We start from the raw sequence: 24724 nt of genomic DNA on the forward strand, positions 1-24724 counted from the left end.
CACGTCCATGGCGTAAGGATATGAAACCGCTGGCTAACACAGACGACTCTGAGACGCTGCAAGCTGCTTCGGGGGATGAGACGAGTCGCGGGATCTACCGCAGAGATTGCACAAACGTTAATAATCCGATAATAATAATCCGAACATTTATATAACGCTTTTCTCCTGTCAGACTCAAAGCGCTCAAGAGCTGCAGCCACCGGGACGCGCTCAGGAGGCCACCCTGCAGTGTTAGGGAGTCTTGCCTTGAACTCCTTACTGAATAGGTACTTGACCTAGCCAGGATTCGAACCCTGGTCTCCCATGTCAAAGGCAGAGCCCTTAACCAGTACACTCTCCAACCACCAAGTACACTATCCAGCCACGTTGTAACCGTCATCTGAACAACCGCTGAGATTCATTCAAATTAGAGAAGCAGCAGATCTCGTTTGACGTTTTGCTGCGTTTCCATTCGTGTGAATCGGTCCTGAGAGTGACGGGGCCCGAATCTGTGTTTCCACCAATTGTGTAGTAAGTTAATGTGAACCGGAGCGTAAGATGGGCTACAAAATAATGATCCTAAATAAAATCAGATACTTACCTACGGAGAGTGAAGCCTCTGGATTCTTATGAGGTTTCCCTCGCCATATACCCCCCCCCCCCCATCATTGCAACTCACAGACCCTCCAAAGATTACAGACAAGGGCTTGAGCCATACTGTGCCTGCACGATTACAGCCACGCATGCGCAGTGAGCCGGTCGTGCACGCAGCCAGAGACACGCCTCTGCCAGAAGAGGAAATGGCTCCCGAGCAGCTGGAGGATCCTGGGCAGCAGCGGACAACCACAGGACAGCGAGGAAAGTCTCTGGAGGAGCCTTAGGTAAGTATAGGTTTCTGAATCTGAACTTAGGTTTAGGATCTCTTTACATAATGTTAGCGCTAATGGTGATCATACACGGTACAATAAAAAACGTTCAATTGTTCCATTTATTTGACCAAAACGATGGAATCGAATGAAAATTTAAAAGAATCTTTTTTTCGATTATCAATTATCCCGGATTTTTTAGTAAAATCTGATCGGACATGTTGGAAAATTCTTTATATTCGATCTAACGGAATAATCAAACAAAATTATCTAATCGACAAAAAAAAAAATTGGACCATGTATGGGCACCATAATGCCAGGTAAAAGGAAAGGCCTGCTGTGCAGTAACAGGAGCAGAGGGGACTAATATTTAAAAGGAACCTAAATCGAGAGAGATATGGAGGCTGCCATATTTATTTCCTCTTAAACAATGCAGATTGCCTGGCTGTCCTGCTGATTCTCTGCCTTTAATACTTTAGCCACAGCCCCTGAACAAGCATGCAAATCAGATGTTTCTGTCTAAATGGTGACTGGATTAGATCCATGCTTGTTTCTAGTGTGCGATTAAGACAGTACTGCAGCCAAAAATATCAGCAGAACAGCCAGGCAACTAGTATGGTTTAAAAGGAAATTAATCTGGCAGCCTCCATATCCCTCTTGCTTCAGGTGTGTTTTAAAGGGAACCTTAAGTGAGAGGGATACAGAGGCTGCCATATTTATTTCCTTTTAAACAATGCACATTGCCGGGCTTTCCTACTGATCCTTTGCCTCTAATACATTTAGCCATAGCCCCTGAACAAGCATGCAGCAGATCGTGTGCTCAGACTGAAGTGTGACTGGATTAGCTGCATGCTTGTTTCAGGTGTGTGATTCAGACAGTACTGCAGCCAAAGAGACCCACAGGACTGCCAGGCAACTGATATTGTTCAACAGGAAATGAATATGGCAGCATTGCTTTAGGATCTCATCAATAGACGCCACCAGTATCTGGCCTGGGAGATCCAGCAGAGCCGTGGTGTCATGATCCGCAGTGTGTGGTGCAGACGATCCCTGCTCTCGCTCTGTTTATCTGCAGGAACGATGGTGGGACGGTCCGGCCACACCCCTGGCCTCCAACCAAAGAAAATACATGGAAGAAAGAGAAATCAGGACCTCACCCCGGACTGTTTACATCCGCCGCAGCGCTGCTGTACACACACTGCATTGTGTATCGTGGCTGTCACTACACGGGGGGAGACTAATGGCAGCGCCGTGTCACCGCCGCCCTGAATACATCCGCCGCAGCACCGCTGTACACACACTGCATTGTGTATCGAGTCTGTCACTACACGGGGGGAGAGTAATGGCAGCGCCGTGTCACCGCCGTCCTGAATACATCCGCCGCAGCACCGCTGTACACACATTACATTGTGTATCGTGTCTGTCACCAGGGTCGGACTGGGCCACAGTAGTACAGTTTTTTAGCTCGGTGGGCCCCACCTCCTGGTCTCTGTTGGGCCCCCCCTCCAATTGCTGCCTGCAGCACAAAAATTCTCTTCTCAGTGCTGTAATCACTCATGCTGAGAGCAGTGGCGTAGCTAAGGAGCTGTGGGCCCCGATGCAAATTTTACATTGGGGCCCACCAAGCACTCTATACATAACAATTGATACGATGCACCAAAACCTGCCAATGGCAACTACAATGTCAGAGGTGCAAGAAAGGGATGGGAAATAGCTTGTTACTGATTACCCCCAAGCACTCTATACATAGCAATCCCTGCCAATGGCAACTACAGTGTCAGAGCTGCAAGAAGGGGATGGGGAGCAGCCTGTTACTGATTACCCCCAAGCACTCTATACATAGCAATCCCTGCCAATGGCAACTACAGTGTCAGAGGTACAAGAAGGGGATGGGGAACAGCTTGTTACTGATTACCCCCAATCACTCTATACATAGCAATCCCTGCCAATGGCAACTACAGTGTCAGAGGTGCAAGAAGGGGATGGGGAGCAGCTTGTTACTGATTACCCCCAAGCACTCTATACATAGCAATCCCTGCCAATGGCAACTACAATGTCAGAGGTGCAAGAAGGGGATGGGGAACAGCTTGTTACTGATTACCCCCTAGCACTCTATACATAGCAATCCCTGCCAATGGCAACTACAGTGTCAGAGGTGCAAGAAGGGGATGGGAAATAGCTTGTTAATGATTACCACTGTTCAAATTATCTATAGAAGTGATTATTATGAGCACAGGACCAATAGTGATGCAATACTGTAGTTGAGGGAGGGCCCTTCGGGGCCCTTTTGGCCCAAGGGCCCCGATGCGGTTGCAACCTCCGCGGTCGCAACCTCTGCAAAGTAGGACATTACTTTATATTGAAGGAGGGGATTCTATGCAAAGTTTTGCTGGGCAGCAGTGTCTCTGAATTACAATGCTGCTAAGATCATGTACATTTGGCCCTGTCCATAATACATCATGACCACGCCCACCTTCCAATGCATGGTCACGCCCTTTTTTCACCGCAATCATGGGATGTGTGGGCCCCAGGTTGAAATCTCTTTGGTGGGCCCCCAGTGTCCCAGTCCGACCCTGTCTGTCACTACACGGGGGGAGAGTAATGGCAGCGCCGCGTCACCGCCCTCCTGAATACATCCGCACGGACGCAACAGGAGGAATCTCAGCGCTGCGTAATGTAACCAGTACTGAGGAGTCTCCTCAAATCATCCTCTCTTTATTATTCATATAGCGGACAGAGCACCATTACAAAGCAGAACACAGAGATTATAGCTCAGCTGTAGTCATCATAGCCCAGGGCCAGAATTATCATAAGGCACTGAAGGCACGTGCCTACAGGCGCCTGATGACGGAAGGCAGCTCACTCACCGAGTGCCTCCCTCCTGACTTACCTATGCAGGGTCCGAAGCGAAGCATAAATGAGAGGTTACTCACCCCGGTCTTGGCATTCCACTGATGAGATCTCCCTTCATTGCGGGCCCCTCTAGCTGCTTAATACTGAGGTTACCTCTAGCTACCTACTAAGGGGCACTTGTAGCTACCTATGATGGGCAAGGGAAGTGACAGCTGGGACAGCCAGCCCACTTGCGCTGGGGTTCGGTGGTGCGCAAAGGAGAAGAGGAGGTCCCCAGGACTAGTCACATTATAGCAGTCACCTGGTGAAGTATGAGGTGCAACGGCAGGGCCGGGACAAGGTTCTGCGGCACTAGAGGCGGAGACTCCAAAGAGGCCCCCCTCCCCCACTGAATGGTGCCTACCCCATTATAGGTAGCAAATCTGTCACCAGTAAGAAGACCCCCTGCCCAGTTTAGATAGCCAGACATGCCCCCAGTATTAAGGTAGCCATACACTGGTTGATTTGCCATTAGATCGACCAGCTGACAGATCCCTATCTGATCGAATCTGATCAGAGAGGGATCGTATGGCTGCCTTTACTGCAAACAGATTGTGAATCGATTTCAGCCTGAAACCGATCACAATCTGCCTGTCCCCCCCCCCCCCCCCCCCGCATACATTACCTGACGCTGGCTCCCGGGCGTCTTCTCCGCATTTTCTCCACCCTGCACCCGCTCCATCCCAGCGCTTCCTGTGTCACTCCGTGACCAGGAAGTTCAAATAGAGCGCCCTCTATTTGAACTTCCTGGTCACTGCAGTGACAGGAAGCGCCGGGAAGGAGCGGGTGCAGCGCGGAGAAGATGCGGAGAAGACGCCCGGGAGCCAGCGTCAGGTAATGTATACCTGATCGGATCGGCCGCCGCTAGCGACGCGCTCCCTACCCGCGGGCGATCGAGGGTAATTTCCCGCACGGCGCGATCGACGGACCGATCCGATTTCGGGAGGAAATCGGATCGGCGGATGCGTTTAGCGCGAACGATTGGCAGCAGATTCGATCCCAGGATCAAATCTGCTGTCGAAACAGCCGCGAATCGGGCCAGTGTATGGCCACCTTTAGGTGTGTCTTATAAGTAGCCAGATGTGCCCCAGTATTCGGTAGCCCCCATCCCCAGGTAAGCGCTGGATTCCCTGAAGCTACAGGGTTATTGGGGGGCTTCCCCCTCACAAGGTAAGTATCGCCCAGAGGGTTTTTCTTTAATGTTACAGGGTCTCTTTAAGATTTCCTTTCCAGCTGATAGAACCTTTCATACGTTGGTCACACAGGTGTGCTGAAGGAGGGATTTGTTGGGATATTCCCAGTGACTCACCGCCGTGTCTGTATCCAAGTTCCACCATGTCGCTATCTTTATAGTCGCTTAGATAGTGATAATTTTACAGGAAATACCTGAAGCTTTGCATTCTGCCTGCGCGTCTATACGGAACATTACCTGAGCAGGTTACTGACAGCATCAGGATAACCGTTATGGGTATCTCAATATCTATAAATATCTTCTGCTGTGCAGCCCGTGGAGCAATCATGAATGTGAAATATTGTTACTCACAGCTGCAATATACACAAGACGATATGCTAGGTACAGACCATCCAATATCCTGGCAGATCCGCTGGTCAAAACAATGATTTCCGACACGTCCAATCAGCTCTCGATCAATGTGGGATTGATTTTTCAATCACTATTGCACAAAATCGATCGGAAGCTGATCTTGATACTCCAGAGGCTGACCCATCAATCTGCCAGGAAATTGAATGGTGAGTACCAACCATGAAGCTTGGTACACACATCTAATTTTGATTGGTCAGTGACTGACTAAGTTTACCACCTCCATGTAGTATGAGGGCTAGCTAACAGTGCTCAGTTGCGTTGCAGAATAATTCTACATGTCAATTCATACTGTTCACAGTACTGCGCTGTAACCGATCACTGCCCATACAATTCTATGGGCCTGGTCACAGTACAGCACTGTAACTGATCACTGCCCGTACAATGCTATGGGCCTGGTCACAGTACTGCGCTGTAGCTGATCACTGCCCGTACAATTCTATGGGCCTGGTCACAGTACTGCGCTGTAGCTGATCACTGCCCGTACAATTCTATGGGCCTGGTCACAGCACTGCGCTGTAACTGATCACTGCCCATACAATTCTATGGGCCTGGTCACAGTACTGCGCTGTAACCGATCACTGCCCGTACAATTCTATGGGCCTGGTCACAGCACTGCGCTGTAACTGATCACTGCCCAAACAATGCTATGGGCCTGATCACAGTACTGAGCTGTAACTGATCACTGCCCATACAATGCTATGGGTCTGTTCACAGTACCGCACTGTAACTGATCACTGCCCATACAAATCTATGGGCCTGGTCACAGTACTGCGCTGTAACTGATCACTGCCCATACAATTCTATGGGCCTGGTCACAGTACTGCGCTGTAACTGATCACTGCCCATACAATGCTATGGGCCTGGTCACAGTACTGTGCTGTAACTGATCACTGTCCATACAATGCTATGGGCCTGGCCACAGTACTGCGCTGTAACTGATCACTGCCCATACAATGCTCTGGGCCTGTTCACAGTACTGCATTGTAACTGATCACTGCCCATACAATGCTATGGGCCTGGTCACAGTACTGCACTGTAACTGATCACTGCCCATACAATTCTATGGGCCTGGTCACAGTACTGCCCAGTAACTGATCACTGCCCATACAATGCTATGGGCCTGTTCACAGTATTGCACTGTAACTGATGATTGCCCATACAATTCTATGAGCCTGTTCACAGTACCGCGGTGTAACAGATCGCTTTATTCTAACTTGCTGCATGCAGGCTTGTATTACAGTTTATACATACATTACGCATCTGACCTCAGTGAACCCAGCCTTAGGGCTAAAATATAATGAATACTATGCACAGATTGTGTAGGTAGGCTCTTACATTACATGGAGGTGGTAAAATTGGCCAATCAAAGTTGGATGTGTGTACACACCATTAGGCTTCATATACACACACACCAATTGGTACTAACCCTAACCATACCCCCACCAATGCCTAAACCCGATCTGACCCTCCACCGATGCCTTATCCTGACCATCCCCCTACCTATACCTAGCCTAACCCCCACTGCAATATCCGCCAATACTAATGCCTAACATTAACCTACGGTACCTCCCCTCCCCCCACCGCAATCCGCGCCGATACAACCACCGCCTTCGCCCTTTTAATACGCTAATTAATTGACGCAGGCAGCTTAATTCCGATATTTATCGGATTCCACCACCGCTGTATAGGGCCCAGAAAATTCTGCTGGTGGAGCTGTCATCTTTTACCACAGCTCCCCTTGTGGAATATCCCGGAATTGGAGGAAACACAGAAATGACACTGCTAGAGGCATAATGTGGTGTACAGTAGGATGCTGCTGGTGGAGCTGTCATCTTTTACAACAGCTCCCCTTGTGGAATATCCCGGTATTGGAGGAAACACAGAAATGCCACTGCTAGAGGCATAATTTGGTGTACAGTAGTATGCTGCTGGTGAAGATTGTTGTATAGAACACAATAGAGTAGAATTATGCTCACATGACAAGCTCACTGGCAGGGTAACCGCTGTGCAGGAGGGGGCGGAGAAGTACTTCTGCCCGATGAAGAGGGTTTGGCCCATGGAACGCATTGCTAGTTAACTTTGCAGTATCAAGTTTGTGATGTGAATAAAACTTTACTGGCAGCGACTTCATTTTGGAGAGGTTGGTTCAACCTTTAGGGCCTGTTTCCACGACACGCAGATTGGATACAGAAAAACTGACCACAATGAATGCCTATGGAAAAATCTGCATCAGAAAAATTGCGTTTAGTGGAAACAGGCCCATAGACATTCATTGGAGTCAGTTTTTCTGCATCAATTCTGCATCCAATCTCCATGTAGTGGAAACAGGCCCTTAGCCCTCGTTTTTAAGAATTTTGTATCCCGTTGGTGTCTCTGTAACTACTTACAGACTAGTAGAATTCCTGTCAGCAGCACAATGGTGTAGTGGTTAGCACTCTGGTCTTGCCCAACCAGGGCAATATCTGCATGGACTTTGTATGTTCTCTCCGTGTCTGTGTGGGTTTCCTCCAGGCGCTCTGGTTTCATCCCAAAAGCATACAGAGAAGTTAATTGGTTTCCCCCTAAATTGGCCCTAGACCACCATACATACTGTACACTGCACGGTACATACATAGACATATGACTATGGTAGGATTAGATTGTGAACCCCCCTGAGGGACAAGACAATATACTCTGTAAAGTGCTGCGGAAGATGTCGGCGCTATATAAATACACAATAATAATAATAATAATAATATGGTAGGACATTAGACTATGACTATGGTAGGATTAGATTGTGAGCTCCCCTGAGACAGCCAGTGACATGACTATGTACTCTGTAATGTGCTGCAGAAGATGTCAGTGCTATATAAATACATAATAATAATATGGTAGGACATTAGACTATGACTATGGTAGGATTAGAGTGTGAGCTCCTCTGAGACAGTCAGTGACATGACTATGTACTCTGTAAAGTGCTGCAGGAGATGTCAGTGCTATATAAATACATAATAATATGGTAGGACATTAGACTATGACTATGGTAGGATTAGAGTGTGAGCTCCTCTGAGGACAGTGACATGACTATGTACTCAGTAATGTGCTGCAGAAGATGTCAGTGCTATAGAAATACGTAATAATAATATGGTACGACATTAGACTATGACTATGGTAGGATTAGAGTGTGAGCTCCCCCTGAGGACAGTCAGTGACATGGCTATGTACTCTGTAATGTGCTGCAGAAGATGTCAGTGCTATATAAATACATAATAATAATATGGTAGGACATTAGACTAGGACTATGGTAGGATTAGAGTGTGAGCTTCTCTGAGGACAGTCAGTGACATGACTATGTACTCTGTAATGTGCTGCAGAAGATGTCAGTGCTAAATAAATACATAATAATAATAATATGGTAGGACATTAGACTATGACTATGGTAGGATTAGAGTGTGAGCTCCCGAGACAGTCAGTGACATGACTATGTACTCTGTAAAGTGCTGCAGGAGATGTCAGTGCTATATAAATACATAATAATATGGTAGGACATTAGACTATGACTATGGTAGGATTAGAGTGTGAGCTCCTCTGAGGACAGTGACATGATTATGTACTCTGTAATGTGCTGCAGAAGATGTCAGTGCTATAGAAAATACATAATAATAATATGGTAGGACATTAGACTATAACCATGGTAGGATTAGAGTGTGAGCTCCTCTGAGGACAGTCAGTGACAGGACTATGTACTCTGTAATGTGCTGCAGGAGATGTCAGTGCTATATAAATACATAATAATAATATGATGGGACATTAGACTATGACTATGGTAGGATTAGAGTGTGAGCTCCTCTGAGGACAGTCAGTGACATGACTATGTACTCTGTACAGTGCTGCAGAAGATGTCAGTGCTATATAAATACATAATAATAATATGGTAGGACATTAGACTATGACTATGGTAGGATTAGATTGTGAGCTCCTCTGAGGACAGTCAGTGACATGACTATGTACTCTGTAATGTGCTGCAGAAGATGTCAGTGCTATATAAATACATAATAATAATATGGTGGGACATTAGACTATGACTATGGTAGGATTAGAGTGTGAGCTCCTCTGAGGACAGTCAGTGACAAGACTATGTACTCTGTACAGCGCTGCAGAAAATGTTGGCGCTATATAAATAACAAATAATACAATTATTGTACAAGAGGAACTATGACAACACATCATATAAACTATAGAATCATACAATGTAGGGAGGATTACCTGCTAGGGGTAGTCCTCATCCGAAGTCTAGGTTTAGAACCACGAGCATTCGCTCAGATTACAGGGGGACCTTTTACCTAAATAAGCTGGCAAAGTGCGCCATGCAATGAAGTCTGTGTCATTTGTGACTTGGATAAAAAAAAATTTATATCCTTTGAGAATCTTTACAATTTCCCCAGCAGGGAGGTTTATGTGCAATCCTCCTGGCATCACTGTGTAGGACGCAGCGATTCTGAGCGATACGCCAGAAACTCATTCATAAATACTGCCTGCAGCCTGCGGTGACTATCAGCAGTAGCCCAGCACTGCGCTGTGCCCCCCCCCCCTCCATACAGTATGGAGCCAAACATCAAACGAAGAGGAAAACCCATTCACACACCCCTATGATAGTCTTGTATAGAGGAGCGATGCTGGGGAACGGCCAGCAGAGGGCAGCACTTACCTGTTCTTTGTACACAGTGAATCCATATAGAGCAATAATGCAGCAGATCAGCCAAATATGCGTCATCATTAATAATCACATAACAAGATAAAGAGAAGAGATTTAAGATTTACTCACATTGTACCAGCTCTGGCTCTTCTGCAAATAGAAAAAAAGAAAAAACTTTTAAAATCTCATTATCATTACTGGTTATAGAATCATCATAACACAAGGATTACTGGCAAAACTGGGTCATATGAGAACGCAGTGCGTGAGGGCATATCATAGTGTATTGTATACATTATCCCTGGATACTACTCCCATTGTATACATTATCCCTGGATACTCCTCCCATTCTATGCATTATCCATGGATGCTTCTCCTATTGTACACACTATCCCTGGATACTCCACCCATTGTATACATTATCCCTGGATACTACTCCCATTGTATACATTATCCCTGGATACTCCTCCCATTCTATGCATTATCCATGGATGCTTCTCCTATTGTACACACTATCCCTGGATACTCCACCCATTGTATACATTATCCCTAGATACTTACTCCCATTGTATACATTATCCCTGGACACTACTCCCATTGTATACATTATCCCTGGATACTACTCCCATTCTATGCATTATCCATGGATGCTTCTCCTATTGTACACACTATCCCTGGATACTCCACCCATTGTATACATTATCCCTAGATACTTACTCCCATTGTATACATTATCCCTGGATACTACTCCCATTGTATACATTATCCCTGGATACTCCTCCCATTCTATGCATTATCCATGGATGCTTCTCCTATTGTACACACTATCCCTGGATACTCCACCCATTGTATACATTATCCCTGGACACTACTCCCATTGTATACATTATCCCTGGATACTCCTCCCATTCTATGCATTATCCATGGATGCTTCTCCTATTGTACACACTATCCCTGGATACTCCACCCATTGTATACATTATCCCTAGATACTTACTCCCATTGTATACATTATCCCTGGACACTACTCCCATTGTATACATTATCCCTGGATACTACTCCCATTCTATGCATTATCCATGGATGCTTCTCCTATTGTACACACTATCCCTGGATACTCCACCCATTGTATACATTATCCCTAGATACTTACTCCCATTGTATACATTATCCCTGGACACTACTCCCATTGTATACATTATCCCTGGATACTACTCCCATTCTATGCATTATCCATGGATGCTTCTCCTATTGTACACACTATCCCTGGATACTCCACCCATTGTATACATTATCCCTAGATACTTACTCCCATTGTATACATTATCCCTGGACACTACTCCCATTGTATACATTATCACTGAATACTCCTCCCATTGTATACATTATCCCTGGATACTCCTCCCATTGTATACATTATCACTGAAAACTCCTCCCATAGTATACATTATCCCTGGATACTCCTTCCATTGTATACATTATCCCTGGATACTCCTTCCATTGTATACATTATCCCTGGATACTCCTTCCATTGTATACATTATCCCTGGACACTAATCCCATTGTATACATTATCGCTGGACACTACTCCCATTGTATACATTATCCCTGGACACTACTCTCATTGTATACATTATCCCTGGATACTCATCCCATTGTATACATTATCCCTGGATACTCCTCCCATTGTATACATTATCCCTGGATACTCCTCCCATTGTATACATTATCCCTGGATACTCCTCCCATTGTAAACATTATCCCTGGATACTCCTCCCATTGCATACATTATCCCTGGATCCTCCTCCTATTGTTTACATTATCCCTGGATACTCCTACCATTGTATACATTATCCCTGGACACTACTCCCATTGTATACATTATCCCTGGACACTACTCCCATTGTACACATTATCCCTGGATATTCCTCCCATTGTATACATTATCACTGGATACTCCTCTCATTGTATACATTATCCCTGGATACTCCTCTCATTGTATACATTATCCCTGGATACTCCTCTCATTGTATACATTATCCCTGGATACCCCTCCCATTGTATACATTATCCCTGGATACCCCTCCCACTGTATACATTATCCATGGATACCCCTCCCATTGTATACATTATCCCTGGATACCCCTCCCACTGTATACATTATCCCTGGATACCCCTCCCACTGTATACATTATCCCTGGATACCCCTCCCATTGTATACATTATGCCTGGATACTCCTTCCATTCTATACATTATCTATACATTATCCCTGGATACTCCTCCCATTCTATACATTATCTATACATTATCCCTGGATACTCCTCCCATTCTATACATTATCTATACATTATCCCTGGATACCCCTCCCATTCTATACATTATCTATACATTATCCCTGGATACTCCCCCCTCTCTAGTGCTCTCCCTCTTCCCCTATTAGTGATCTGAGCACACAGAGCTTGCTGGTGTGTCCGCATGGTACATATGTAGGTACTAGCAGCTCCCTTGCAGGATTAGTTAGATGCACTATCTGTCCCAGGGAGGACGGTAAGGATATGTGCTCCTATTCCTTAAATAGGTTTTGATGCGCTGAATGCATACATGTTTGTGCTATGCATGTTACAGGGCCAGAGTTAGGACACATACGACACTGGGCTACCTCTACGCGGTGTATGTTACGACGCAAGATACTCTATTCTTGTAACAAAGATCCCAGCTATTAACTTAGCTGTAGGTACAGCATTGATTGCTGAGGATTTGCAGGAGTGTGCGGAAGTTAATTTTCACTTTGATCTTTAGAACCTGCCAGGTGATCTCTGTGGAATGTTTGTACACTGAGAATTCTGAAGCCAGTGAAAATAATGCCGGGGTTCGCTCCCCCGAGTATGAACGCTTATCTACACAATCTGTTCATAGTATTCAAAATCTGTTGATCCTCCTTCTACATGGAGGTGGTAAATTTGGTCAATCGTTGGCCAATCAAAATTGAAGGTGTGTAGCGGATCCGAGATGAAAAACTAACTATAACAAGTAACTTGCCTGTATATCTTATCTAAAGTTTAGATTTAGATAACACAGCAAATCTAGCTGCAAACAGCTTCAACAGTATATGCTTATTTCTTCCTGTGATACAATGAGAGCAGCTATGTTCTGCTTGTAATGATTACACACAGGCAAGCTGATCTGCATCTCCAGCCCTCAGCCTGTGAAAACTTCACTCCCCTCTCCTCCTCCCTCCTCCCCCTCTGCCTCTGAAATCTCTGGCTAGTGGCCTCCTCCTCCTCCTGCCCAGACTGAGCTCCCATAAGCCCTTGCTACTAAGGCTGAGAGTGCCAAGGCACTGGAGGAGCTGTGGGCGAGGCTTGTTCAGTTTATAGGGAATTAGAGTATTAAAACAAAAAAGTATTTGGCTTAAGGATTGCCCTATAAAGTATTTTTGACAATACTAGGAGTAGAAAAATTACAGGGTCTCTTTAAGCGACTGCGGTACTTTGTGCGGAAGTCATCGGGGGTCATAAAGAGACACTGAAGCGAGACTAAATCTCGCTTCAGCTCTCATATATAGCAGGGGCATGTGTGCCCCTGCTAAAACGCCGCTATCCCGCGGCTTAACGGGGGTCCCTTCACCCCCAACCCACCGCCTGCAAACCTTGGTCGCAGACTTGGTCGCTAAATTTCTCTTCCTGGAGGCAGGGCTAACGGCTCTAGCCCTGCCTCCCAGCGTGTCTATCAGACGCGCATCGCCGCCTCTCCCCCGCCCCTCTCAGTGAAGGAAGACTGAGAGGGGCGGGGGAGAGGCGGAGATACGCGTCTGACAGACGCGCGGGAGGCAGGGCTGCGGCGGTTAGCCCTGCCCCAATGCGGAAACGCTCCCCCGCATTACGGAGGGGATTTGGGGGGACAGGGACTATATATGAGGTCTAAAGCGAGAATTATTCTGGCTTCAGACTCTCTTTAAAGATCCAATCTGCTGTGACGGTCGTGCGTCTGTACTCACGTCACAAGATCATAGTAACGACCACTCGTCTCCTAAAGAGAATCTGAAGCGAGAATAAATCTCGCTTCAGACCTCATAGATAGCAGGGGCATGTGTGCCCCTGCTAAACCGCAGCTATCCCGCGGCTTAACGGGGGTCCCTTCACCCCCAAACCCCCCTCCGTAATGCGGGGGAGCGCTTCCTGGTTGGGGCAGGGCTAACCACCGCAGCCCTGCCTCCCGCGCGTCTGTCAGCGCGTATCTCCGCCTCTCCCCTGCCCCTCTCAGTCTTCCTTCACTGAGAGGGGCGGGGGAGAGGCGGCGATGCGCAGCTGATAGACGCGACTGGAGGCAGGGCTGCAGCCGTTAGCCCTGCCTCCACGAACGACCAACTTTGTCACCAAGTCTTGCGGGGGTGGATTTGGGAGTAAAGGGACCCCGTTTAGCGGCGGGATAGCGGCGGTTTAGCAGGGGCACACATGCCCCTGCTAACTATGAGCTCTGAAGCGAGATTTATTCTCGCTTCAGAGTCTCTTTAAAACAAATCACCGGTTGTTGGGAAAATCATTGGAAAAATCGCGGGTACGGGCCTTAAAAAACGGTATAAAACCCTGACATAATATTCAATAAAAACATGTTTTCCTACTTTTTATATGTCATACGGCTATCATATTTGCTTTTATGCAGAAGTATTATTAATCATTTAGAAATTATACGTTCCCAAAGTACACTTTTTTTTGCTCTGAGAGCTTACTTTGCATTTTATTCATAACTGCTTTATTCATCTTCTTAGGTAAGCAGAAATGCTTTCTGATTGTCTGACCTGCAGGGTCAGAGAAGGGTTTGTTTACATTCCTCACTTGATACAATTAAACACAAGATAACATTATCTACAGTTTGGATGCTCCAGGTTTGATGGCAGGGAACTTCTAATTCCTGTGTGTAACCCTTTGAATGCTGGTCTAGTAAAAAAAAAAAATGCTGGTTGTATATAATATGCTGTGAATAATCTATTAGAGCAAAGAAGAAATTCTGGGTTATATTCCGCTTTAAGAGATGCGTCAGTCGATGCTCAAGTACACGTTGTTACACAATGTGGTGTTTTCTAGGCGAGTTGTTATCCGCAATTCCCCATAACACCGTCCGTGTGAACAGCCCGTGGTTTTACCTGATGGCGTTTTGTGCAGGCGGTAAAACAACGCGGCTGACCGGTCCTATAACCTGCGCCCTGCTCTTTTATTTACAACAATAAAGACATGTTGTTTACATCCATTTTCATCCTCTGGGATTTTTCTACATCTGCATAATATAGCGGTTCTGCTCCGATGAGCACGAGAAGATTCATTCGCTAATAAGTAGGTTAAGCGCGCAGCGAATGCCGGTATAACGAGCGCGCAGGTCGTCCTACAAAATAAATCAAACAAGAGGCTGCGAAACGAGCAGCGCGTCCCACCGCCAGCTGCAGGACGCACTGCCAATGCTCACTCCGGGGTTCATATTTCATACGCAGCCTGGATTGCCAGGAATAGAACCTCATCCATTTACTTAATGCTGACTGATCAGAAATGGCCGAGAGCGGCTACTGCATCCTGCCAGGCGGCCGGGGACGATCGGATCCTGAGGCTGCAATCAGGAGGATCCTGGAGCATCAGCGCTGCCACTGCAATCTGCCAATGCATCTCACACACCCTCATAGCAGGGCTGAGGCAGTGGCTGCATACCACGAGGAGGCACAGAGCTCACTGACTGCATCTCACACACCCTCATAGCAGGGCTGAGGCAGTGGCTGCATACCACGAGGAGGCACAGAGCTTACTGACTGCATCTTCACAAACCCTCATAGCAGGGCAGAGGCAGTGGCTGCATACCACGAGGAGGCACAGAGCTCACTGACTGCATCTCACAGATCCTCATAGCAGGGCTGAGGCAGTGGCTGCATACCACGAGGAGGCACAGAGCTCACTGACTGCATCTCACAGATCCTCATAGCAGGGCTGAGGCAGTGGCTGCATACCACAAGGAGGCACAGAGCACACTGACTGCATCTCACAGACCCTCCTTACAGGGCTGAGGCAGTGGCTGCATACCACGAGGAGGCACAGAGCTCACTGACTGCATCTCACACACCCTCATAGCAGGGCAGAGGCAGTGGCTGCATACCACGAGGAGGCACAGAGCTCACTGACTGCATCTCACAGATCCTCATAGCAGGGCTGAGGCAGTGGCTGCATACCACGAGGAGGCACAGAGCTTACTGACTGCATCTTCACAAACCCTCATAGCAGGGCTGAGGCAGTGGCTGCATACCACGAGGAGGCACAGAGCTCACTGACTGCATCTCACAGATCCTCATAGCAGGGCTGAGGTAGTGGCTGCATACCACGAGGAGGCACAGAGCTCACTGACTGCATCTTCACAAACCCTCATAGCAGGGCTGAGGCAGTGGCTGCATACCACGAGGAGGCACAGAGCTCACTGACTGCATCTCACAGATCCTCATAGCAGGGCTGAGGCAGTGGCTGCATACCACGAGGAGGCACAGAGCTCACTGACTGCATCTTCACAAACCCTCATAGCAGGGCTGAGGCAGTGGCTGCATACCACGAGGAGGCACAGAGCTCACTGACTGCATCTCACAGATCCTCATAGCAGGGCTGAGGCAGTGGCTGCATACCACGAGGAGGCACAGAGCTCACTGACTGCATCTTCACAAACCCTCATAGCAGGGCTGAGGCAGTGGCTGCATACCACGAGGAGGCACAGAGCTCACTGACTGCATCTTCACAAACCCTCATAGCAGGGCTGAGGCAGTGGCTGCATACCACGAGGAGGCACAGAGCTCACTGACTGCATCTCACACACCCTCATAGCAGGGCAAAGGCAGTGGCTGCATACCACAAGGAGGCACAGAGCTCACTGACTGCATCTCACAGATCCTCATAGCAGGGCTAAGGCAGTGGCTGCATACCACGAGGAGGCACAGAGCTCACTGACTGCATCTCACAGACCCTCATAGCAGGGCAGAGGCAGTGGCTGCATACCACGAGGAGGCACAGAGCTCACTGACTGCATCTCACAGATCCTCATAGCAGGGCTGAGGCAGTGGCTGCATACCACGAGGAGGCACAGAGCCCACTGACTGCATCTCACACACTCTCATAGCAGGGCAGAGGCAGTGGCTGCATACCACAAGGAGACACAGAGCTCACTGACTGCATCTCACACACTCTCATAGCAGGGCAGAGGCAGTGGCTGCATACCACAAGGAGACACAGAGCTCACTGACTGCATCTCACACACTCTCATAGCAGGGCTGAGGCAGTGGCTGCATACCACGAGGAGGCACAGAGCTCACTGACTGCATCTCACACACCCTCATAGCAGGGCAAAGGCAGTGGCTGCATACCACGAGGAGGCACAGAGCCCACTGACTGCATCTCACAGACCCTCATAGCAGGGCTAAGGCAGTGGCTGCATACCACAAGGAGGCACAGAGCTCACTGACTGCAACTCACAGATCCTCATAGCAGGGCTGAGGCAGTGGCTGCATACCACAAGGAGGCACAGAGCTCACTGACTGCAACTCACAGATCCTCATAGCAGGGCTAAGGCAGTGGCTGCATACCACGAGGAGGCACAGAGCCCACTGACTGCATCTCACAAACCCTCATAGCAGGGCTGAGGCAGTGGCTGCATACCACGAGGAGGCACAGAGCCCACTGACTGCATCTCACAGACCCTCATAGCAGGGCTTGTAGTAAAGTAGATTAAACTTCCGGAAGTTCCGGAGGAGCGATCAGAGTTGTGCTGTGTATAGTTGGTGCAGCTCTCAATTTCCGTGCAGGACTGCTAGGATATATGGATATATGGAGACAAAGTGGGAGAAAGCGCACTCAGTGTGTGGATTATGAAAAGTGGCCAGCCGACCGTAGAATGATCTCACCTCAGTGTAGTGCTGGTTAGCCCATATGGGTGTCCCAGCTCGCAGGCTTTGTCCCTTTGAGCCAGGGACCAGGCTTCTGGCAACGGGGATTATTTTGTTCCTCTCCTCTCGCAGCTGTGGATAGCACCACTCGCCTTGCAGTCACCAGCGTTCTGCACAATGCAGGTGCTCAGTGGCCATGGCGGGTGCCAATTGTAGGAGTATATTCCCTTTTGTAGAGGGATCGGTGTGCAAGCTGTCTTCCACCTTCCAGCACAAGCGTTACCTGCACTCTGCGGGCGCTTGTTAGCTGGTAGTGTATAATGGAGTTGGCATGGGTGAGGTGCAAGTCTGTGCAAACAACAATACCGTGTAATGTAAAGATCTGTTTATTGTAACGCGTTTCGAAAGGGATAAAGCCGCCCCTTCTTCTTCAGACAAAAAAGATTGTCCGCAGAGTGCAGGTAACGCTTGTGCTGGAAGGTGGAAGACAGATCCCTCTACAAAAGGGAATATACTCATACAATTGGCGCCCGCCATGGCCACTGAGCACTGAGCACCTGCATTGTGCAGAACGCTGGTGACTGCAAGGCGAGTGGTGCTATCCACAGCTGCGAGAGGAGAGGAACAAAATAATCCCCGTTGCCAGAAGCCTGGTCCCTGGCTCAAAGGGACAAAGCCTGCGAGCTGGGACACCCATATGGGCTAACCAGCACTACACTGAGGTGAGATCATTCTACGGTCGGCTGGCCACTTTTCATAATCCACACACTGAGTGCGCTTTCTCCCACTTTGTCTCCATATATCATAGCAGGGCTGAGGTAGTGGCTGCATACCACGAGGAGGCACAGAGCTCACTGACTGCATCTCACACACCCTCATAGCAGGGCTGAGGTAGTGGCTGCATACCACAAGGAGGCACAGAGCACACTGACTGCATCTCACAGACCCTCATAGCAGGGCTGAGGCAGTGGCTGCATACCACGAGGAGGCACAGAGCTCACTGACTGCATCTCACACACCCTCATAGCAGGGCTGAGGTAGTGGCTGCATACCACAAGGAGGCACAGAGCACACTGACTGCATCTCACAGACCCTCCTTACAGGGCTGAGGCAGTGGCTGCATACCACGAGGAGGCACAGAGCTCACTGACTGCATCTCACAGACCCTCATAGCAGGGCTGAGGTAGTGGCTGCATACCACGAGGAGACACAGAGCTCACTGACTGCATCTCACAGACCCTCCTTACAGGGCTGAGGCAGTGGCTGCATACCACGAGGAGGCACAGAGCCCACTGACTGCATCTCACAGACCCTCATAGCAGGGCTGAGGTAGTGGCTGCATACCACGAGGAGACACAGAGCTCACTGACTGCATCTCACAGACCCTCCTTACAGGGCTGAGGCAGTGGCTGCATACCACGAGGAGGCACAGAGCCCACTGACTGCATCTCACAGACCCTCATAGCAGGGCTGAGGCAGTGGCTGCATACCACAAGGAGGCACAGAGCTCACTGACTGCATCTCACACACCCTCATAGCAGGGCTGAGGTAGTGGCTGCATACCATGAGGAGACACAGAGCTCACTGACTGCATCTCACAGACCCTCCTTACAGGGCTGAGGCAGTGGCTGCATACCACGAGGAGGCACAGAGCTCACTGACTGCATCTCACAGACCCTCATAGCAGGGCTGAGGTAGTGGCTGCATACCACGAGGAGACACAGAGCTCACTGACTGCATCTCATAGACCCTCCTTACAGGGCTGAGGCAGTGGCTGCATACCACGAGGAGGCACAGAGCCCACTGACTGCATCTCACAGACCCTCATAGCAGGGCTGAGGCAGTGGCTGCATACCACGAGGAGGCACAGAGCTCACTGACTGCATCTCACACACCCTCATAGCAGGGCTGAGGTAGTGGCTGCATACCACGAGGAGGCACAGAGCCCACAGACTGCATCTCACAGGCCCTCCTTAAAGGGCTGAGGCAGTGGCTGCATACCACGAGGAGGCACAGAGCCCACTGACTGCATCTCATACACCATCATAGCAGGGCTGAGGCAGTGGCTGCATACCACGAGGAGGCACAGAGCACACTGACTGCATCTCACAGACCCTCATAGCAGGGCTGAGGCAGTGGCTGCATACCACGAGGAGGCACAGAGCTCACTGACTGCATCTCACACACCCTCATAGCAGGGCTGAGGTAGTGGCTGCATACCACAAGGAGGCACAGAGCACACTGACTGCATCTCACAGACCCTCCTTACAGGGCTGAGGCAGTGGCTGCATACCACGAGGAGGCACAGAGCTCACTGACTGCATCTCACAGACCCTCATAGCAGGGCTGAGGCAGTGGCTGCATACCACGAGGAGGCACAGAGCTCACTGACTGCATCTCACAGACCCTCATAGCAGGGCTGAGGTAGTGGCTGCATACCACGAGGAGACACAGAGCTCACTGACTGCATCTCACAGACCCTCCTTACAGGGCTGAGGCAGTGGCTGCATACCACGAGGAGGCACAGAGCCCACTGACTGCATCTCACAGACCCTCATAGCAGGGCTGAGGTAGTGGCTGCATACCACGAGGAGACACAGAGCTCACTGACTGCATCTCACAGACCCTCCTTACAGGGCTGAGGCAGTGGCTGCATACCACGAGGAGGCACAGAGCCCACTGACTGCATCTCACAGACCCTCATAGCAGGGCTGAGGCAGTGGCTGCATACCACAAGGAGGCACAGAGCTCACTGACTGCATCTCACACACCCTCATAGCAGGGCTGAGGTAGTGGCTGCATACCATGAGGAGACACAGAGCTCACTGACTGCATCTCACAGACCCTCCTTACAGGGCTGAGGCAGTGGCTGCATACCACGAGGAGGCACAGAGCTCACTGACTGCATCTCACAGACCCTCATAGCAGGGCTGAGGTAGTGGCTGCATACCACGAGGAGACACAGAGCTCACTGACTGCATCTCATAGACCCTCCTTACAGGGCTGAGGCAGTGGCTGCATACCACGAGGAGGCACAGAGCCCACTGACTGCATCTCACAGACCCTCATAGCAGGGCTGAGGCAGTGGCTGCATACCACGAGGAGGCACAGAGCTCTCTGACTGCATCTCACACACCCTCATAGCAGGGCTGAGGTAGTGGCTGCATACCACGAGGAGGCACAGAGCCCACAGACTGCATCTCACAGGCCCTCCTTAAAGGGCTGAGGCAGTGGCTGCATACCACGAGGAGGCACAGAGCCCACTGACTGCATCTCATACACCATCATAGCAGGGCTGAGGCAGTGGCTGCATACCACGAGGAGGCACAAAGCTCACTGACTGCATCTCATACACCATCATAGCAGGGCAGAGGCAGTGGCTGCATACCACGAGGAGGCACAGAGCTCACTGACTGCATCTCACAGACCCTCCTTACAGGGCTGAGGCAGTGACAGTGGCTGCATACCACGAGGAGGCACAGAGCAAACTGACTGCAAGAAGACAACAGCTGCACAACAACAGCGCAGGAGATTTGGACGCACACTGAGTAACTTTGGCACTGTCAGGACAGGAGACGGAACAGAAGTTACATTTTAAAACACTAATTCCCCACCATCCACGTGGACCTGGAGGGGGAATAGTAATTAACGCCGCCAGGACTTGTTCAGGAGCAGGACAAGCCGTATATCGGCTGTATCCTGCGCCCAAGTCTCCCGGCCTATCCATCCATCCATACATACATCTATCTCTCCAGTGAGAGAGTGAGAGTAGCAGCACCAAATTTTACACCTCCTGCTCCCCATTCACACCTGAGACCTTGTAACACTAACCAGTCACATGACCCTGGGAGGGAAAATGTCTGATTGGGCAGAATTCTTCTATAAGCTCCTCAGAGAGATCTCTGCCATGAGGAGCCATGCTGAGCTTCCAGTGACTAGTATGAGATAGTGTGATAAATGTAACACACCTCCTGCTCCCCAGTCACACCTGAGACCTGTAACACTAACCAGTCACATGACACCGGTGAGGGAAAATGTCTGATTGGGCAGAATTCCTCTATAACCTCCCCAGAGAGTTCTCTGCCATGAGGAGCCATGCTGAGCTTCCAATGACCAGTATGAGAGAGTGTGAGAGTGATAACACCAAATGTATCACACCTCCTGCTCCCCAGTCACACCTGAGACCTTGTAACACTAACCAGTCACATGACCCCAGGGAGGGAAAATGTCTGATTGGGCAGAATTCCTCTATAACCTCCCCAGAGAGTTCTCTGCCATGAGGAGCCATGCTGAGCTTCCAGTGATCAGTATGAGAGAGTGTGAGAGTGATAACACCAAATGTATCACACCTCCTGCTCCCCAGTCACACCTGAGACCTTGTAACACTAACCAGTCACATGACCCTGGGGAGGGAAAGTGTCTGATTGGGCAGAATTCCTCTATAACCTCCCCAGAGAGTTCTCTGCCATGAGGAGCCATGCTGAGCTTCCAGTGATCAGTATGAGAGAGTGTGAGAGCGATAACACCAAATGTAACACACCTCCTGCTCCCCAGTCACACCTGAGACCTGTAACACTAACCAGTCACATGACACTGGTGAGGGAAAATGTCTGATTGGGCAGAATTCCTCTATAAGCTCCTCAGAGAGTTCTCTGCCATAAGGAGCCATGCTGAGCTTTTAGTGACCAGTATGAGAGAGTGTGAGAGGGATAACACCAAATGTAACACACCTCCTGCTCCCCAGTCACACCTGAGACCTTGTAACACTAACCAGTCACATGACCCCAGGGAGGGAAAATGTCTGATTGGGCAGAATTCCTCTATAAGCTCCTCAGAGAGTTCTCTGCCATGAGGAGCCATGCTGAGCTTCCAGTGACCAGTATGAGAGAGTGTGTGAGCGATAACACCAAATGTAACACACCTCCTGCTCCCCAGTCACACCTGAGACCTTGTAACACTAACTAGTCACATGACCCTGGGGAGGGAAAGTGTCTGATTGGGCAGAATTCCTCTATAAGCTCCTCAGAGAGATCTCTGCCATGAGGAGCCATGCTGAGCTTCCAGTGACTAGTATGAGAGTGTGAGAGCGATAACACCAAATGTAACACACCTCCTGCTCCCCAGTCACACCTGAGACCTGTAACACTAACCAGTCACATGACACCGGTGAGGGAAAATGTCTGATTGGGCAGAATTCTTCTATAAGCTCCTCAGAGAGTTCTCTGCCATACGGTGCCATGCTGAGCTTTTAGTGAACAGTATGAGAGAGTGTGAGAGGGATAACACCAAATGTAACACACCTCCTGCTCCCCAGTCACACCTGAGACCTTGTAACACTAACCAGTCACATGACCCCGGGGAGGGAAAATGTCTGATTGGGCAGAATTCCTCTATAAGCTCCTCAGAGAGATCTCTGCCATGAGGAGCCATGCTGAGCTTCCAGTGACCAGTATGAGAGAGTGTGAGAGCGATAACACCAAATGTAACACACCTCCTGCTCCCCAGTCACACCTGAGACCTTGTAACACTAACCAGTCACATGACCCCAGGGTGAGATTATGTAGTGAAAATATGAACCAGATTACATTTGTATCAACAATCATCTAATACTCAGCACAGCAAATGTCAAAGCAGATGCGCCATCTAGTGGCTGAATTGAATTGATACAATCCGTTTTGACACATCAGAAATGGGAATTGCCACTGTCATTCATATATGATTACATTACAGTTTAAACTATACATTAGACACATCCTATTTTTGATAAAGCATATGTTAAACAGTATAGCCGGAGGAGGGGATTCTGTGTTCATTTGCTACTAACTGTCACTAAGAGGTCAACAAATGTTTTCCAAATCCATGAAGATAAAGAAGCTAGCTGTCAATTCTTAAAGCACACTTAAAGTGAGAGTGATATGGTGGCCGCCATGTTTATTTCCTGCTGAACAATACCAGTTGTCCTGCTGATCTCTTTGGCTGCAGTAGTGTCTGAATCACACACCTGACACAAGCATGCAGCTAATAAAGTCACAGTACAGTCAACTGATCTGCTGCATGCTTGTTCAGGGGCAGTGGCTAAATGCACTGACCGATTTTACCACCTTTATGTAGTATGAGGGGTCAACAGATATTAAATAGTACTTATCAGTGAAACTGCGCTCAGTGTCCTTGTTATTCTCAATCAAAAACTCCAGGCTGCAAAGTATACAACGAGAAGTAGTTCCCACAAGCATCCAGTCAAAATAGCAGCGCAAATGCAATGAGTCCAGCTTCCTGGGTCCGTGTCACCTTGAGAACAAAGCAAAGCAGAGAGGGGTCCCCTCATGGCGAGTATCGCCTCATCAGATCACCCCTGTGCCCCAAAAACTCTGAGGTGGGGTAACTGTCACCAATAGAGAATGGGCGGGGCTAAGGGAGACTGGCCGGGGACACGTGGGAGGTGACCGTAAGCAGGACTGCATATGTGATGTGCCTTATTACAAGTTGTTTTATGTACGTGGATCTTAATTGGGGCCTTTGGGTGCTCTACTAAACAATTTTTACGCTATGAGGAGTTGTAATCTTCCTTTTTAAGGTGGCCACACACCATAACATTTTTTAAATATCTGTTCAATTTAAAGAGAAACGCCAACCAAGACTTCAACTTTATCCCAATCAGTAGCTGATACCCCCTTTTACATGAGAAATCTATTGCTTTTCACAAACAGACCATCAGGGGGCGCTGTATGGCTGATAGTGTGGTGAAACCCCTCCCACAAGAAGCTCTGAATACCGCGGTACTCTGGGCAAACTGCCACAATGTAACAATGTT

General features: G+C 48.8%; 1 protein-coding gene across 14 annotated transcripts in view; it reads right to left on the reverse strand.

The window, feature by feature from the left end:
- GRAMD1B (GRAM domain containing 1B) overlaps window positions 1-24724 on the reverse strand; it is a 464835-nt gene that overhangs the window by 71998 nt on the left and 368113 nt on the right. For all 14 annotated transcript variants that reach the window (XM_068238823.1, XM_068238819.1, XM_068238822.1 and 11 more), the window contains one exon: window positions 10145-10165. In XM_068238823.1, the coding sequence (XP_068094924.1) occupies window positions 10145-10165 (21 nt within the window). The remainder of the gene's footprint in view (window positions 1-10144; window positions 10166-24724) is intronic.

This window comes from Hyperolius riggenbachi, chromosome 6, assembly GCF_040937935.1.
Source record: "Hyperolius riggenbachi isolate aHypRig1 chromosome 6, aHypRig1.pri, whole genome shotgun sequence".
In the NCBI taxonomy this organism is placed as follows: Eukaryota; Metazoa; Chordata; class Amphibia; order Anura; family Hyperoliidae; genus Hyperolius; species Hyperolius riggenbachi.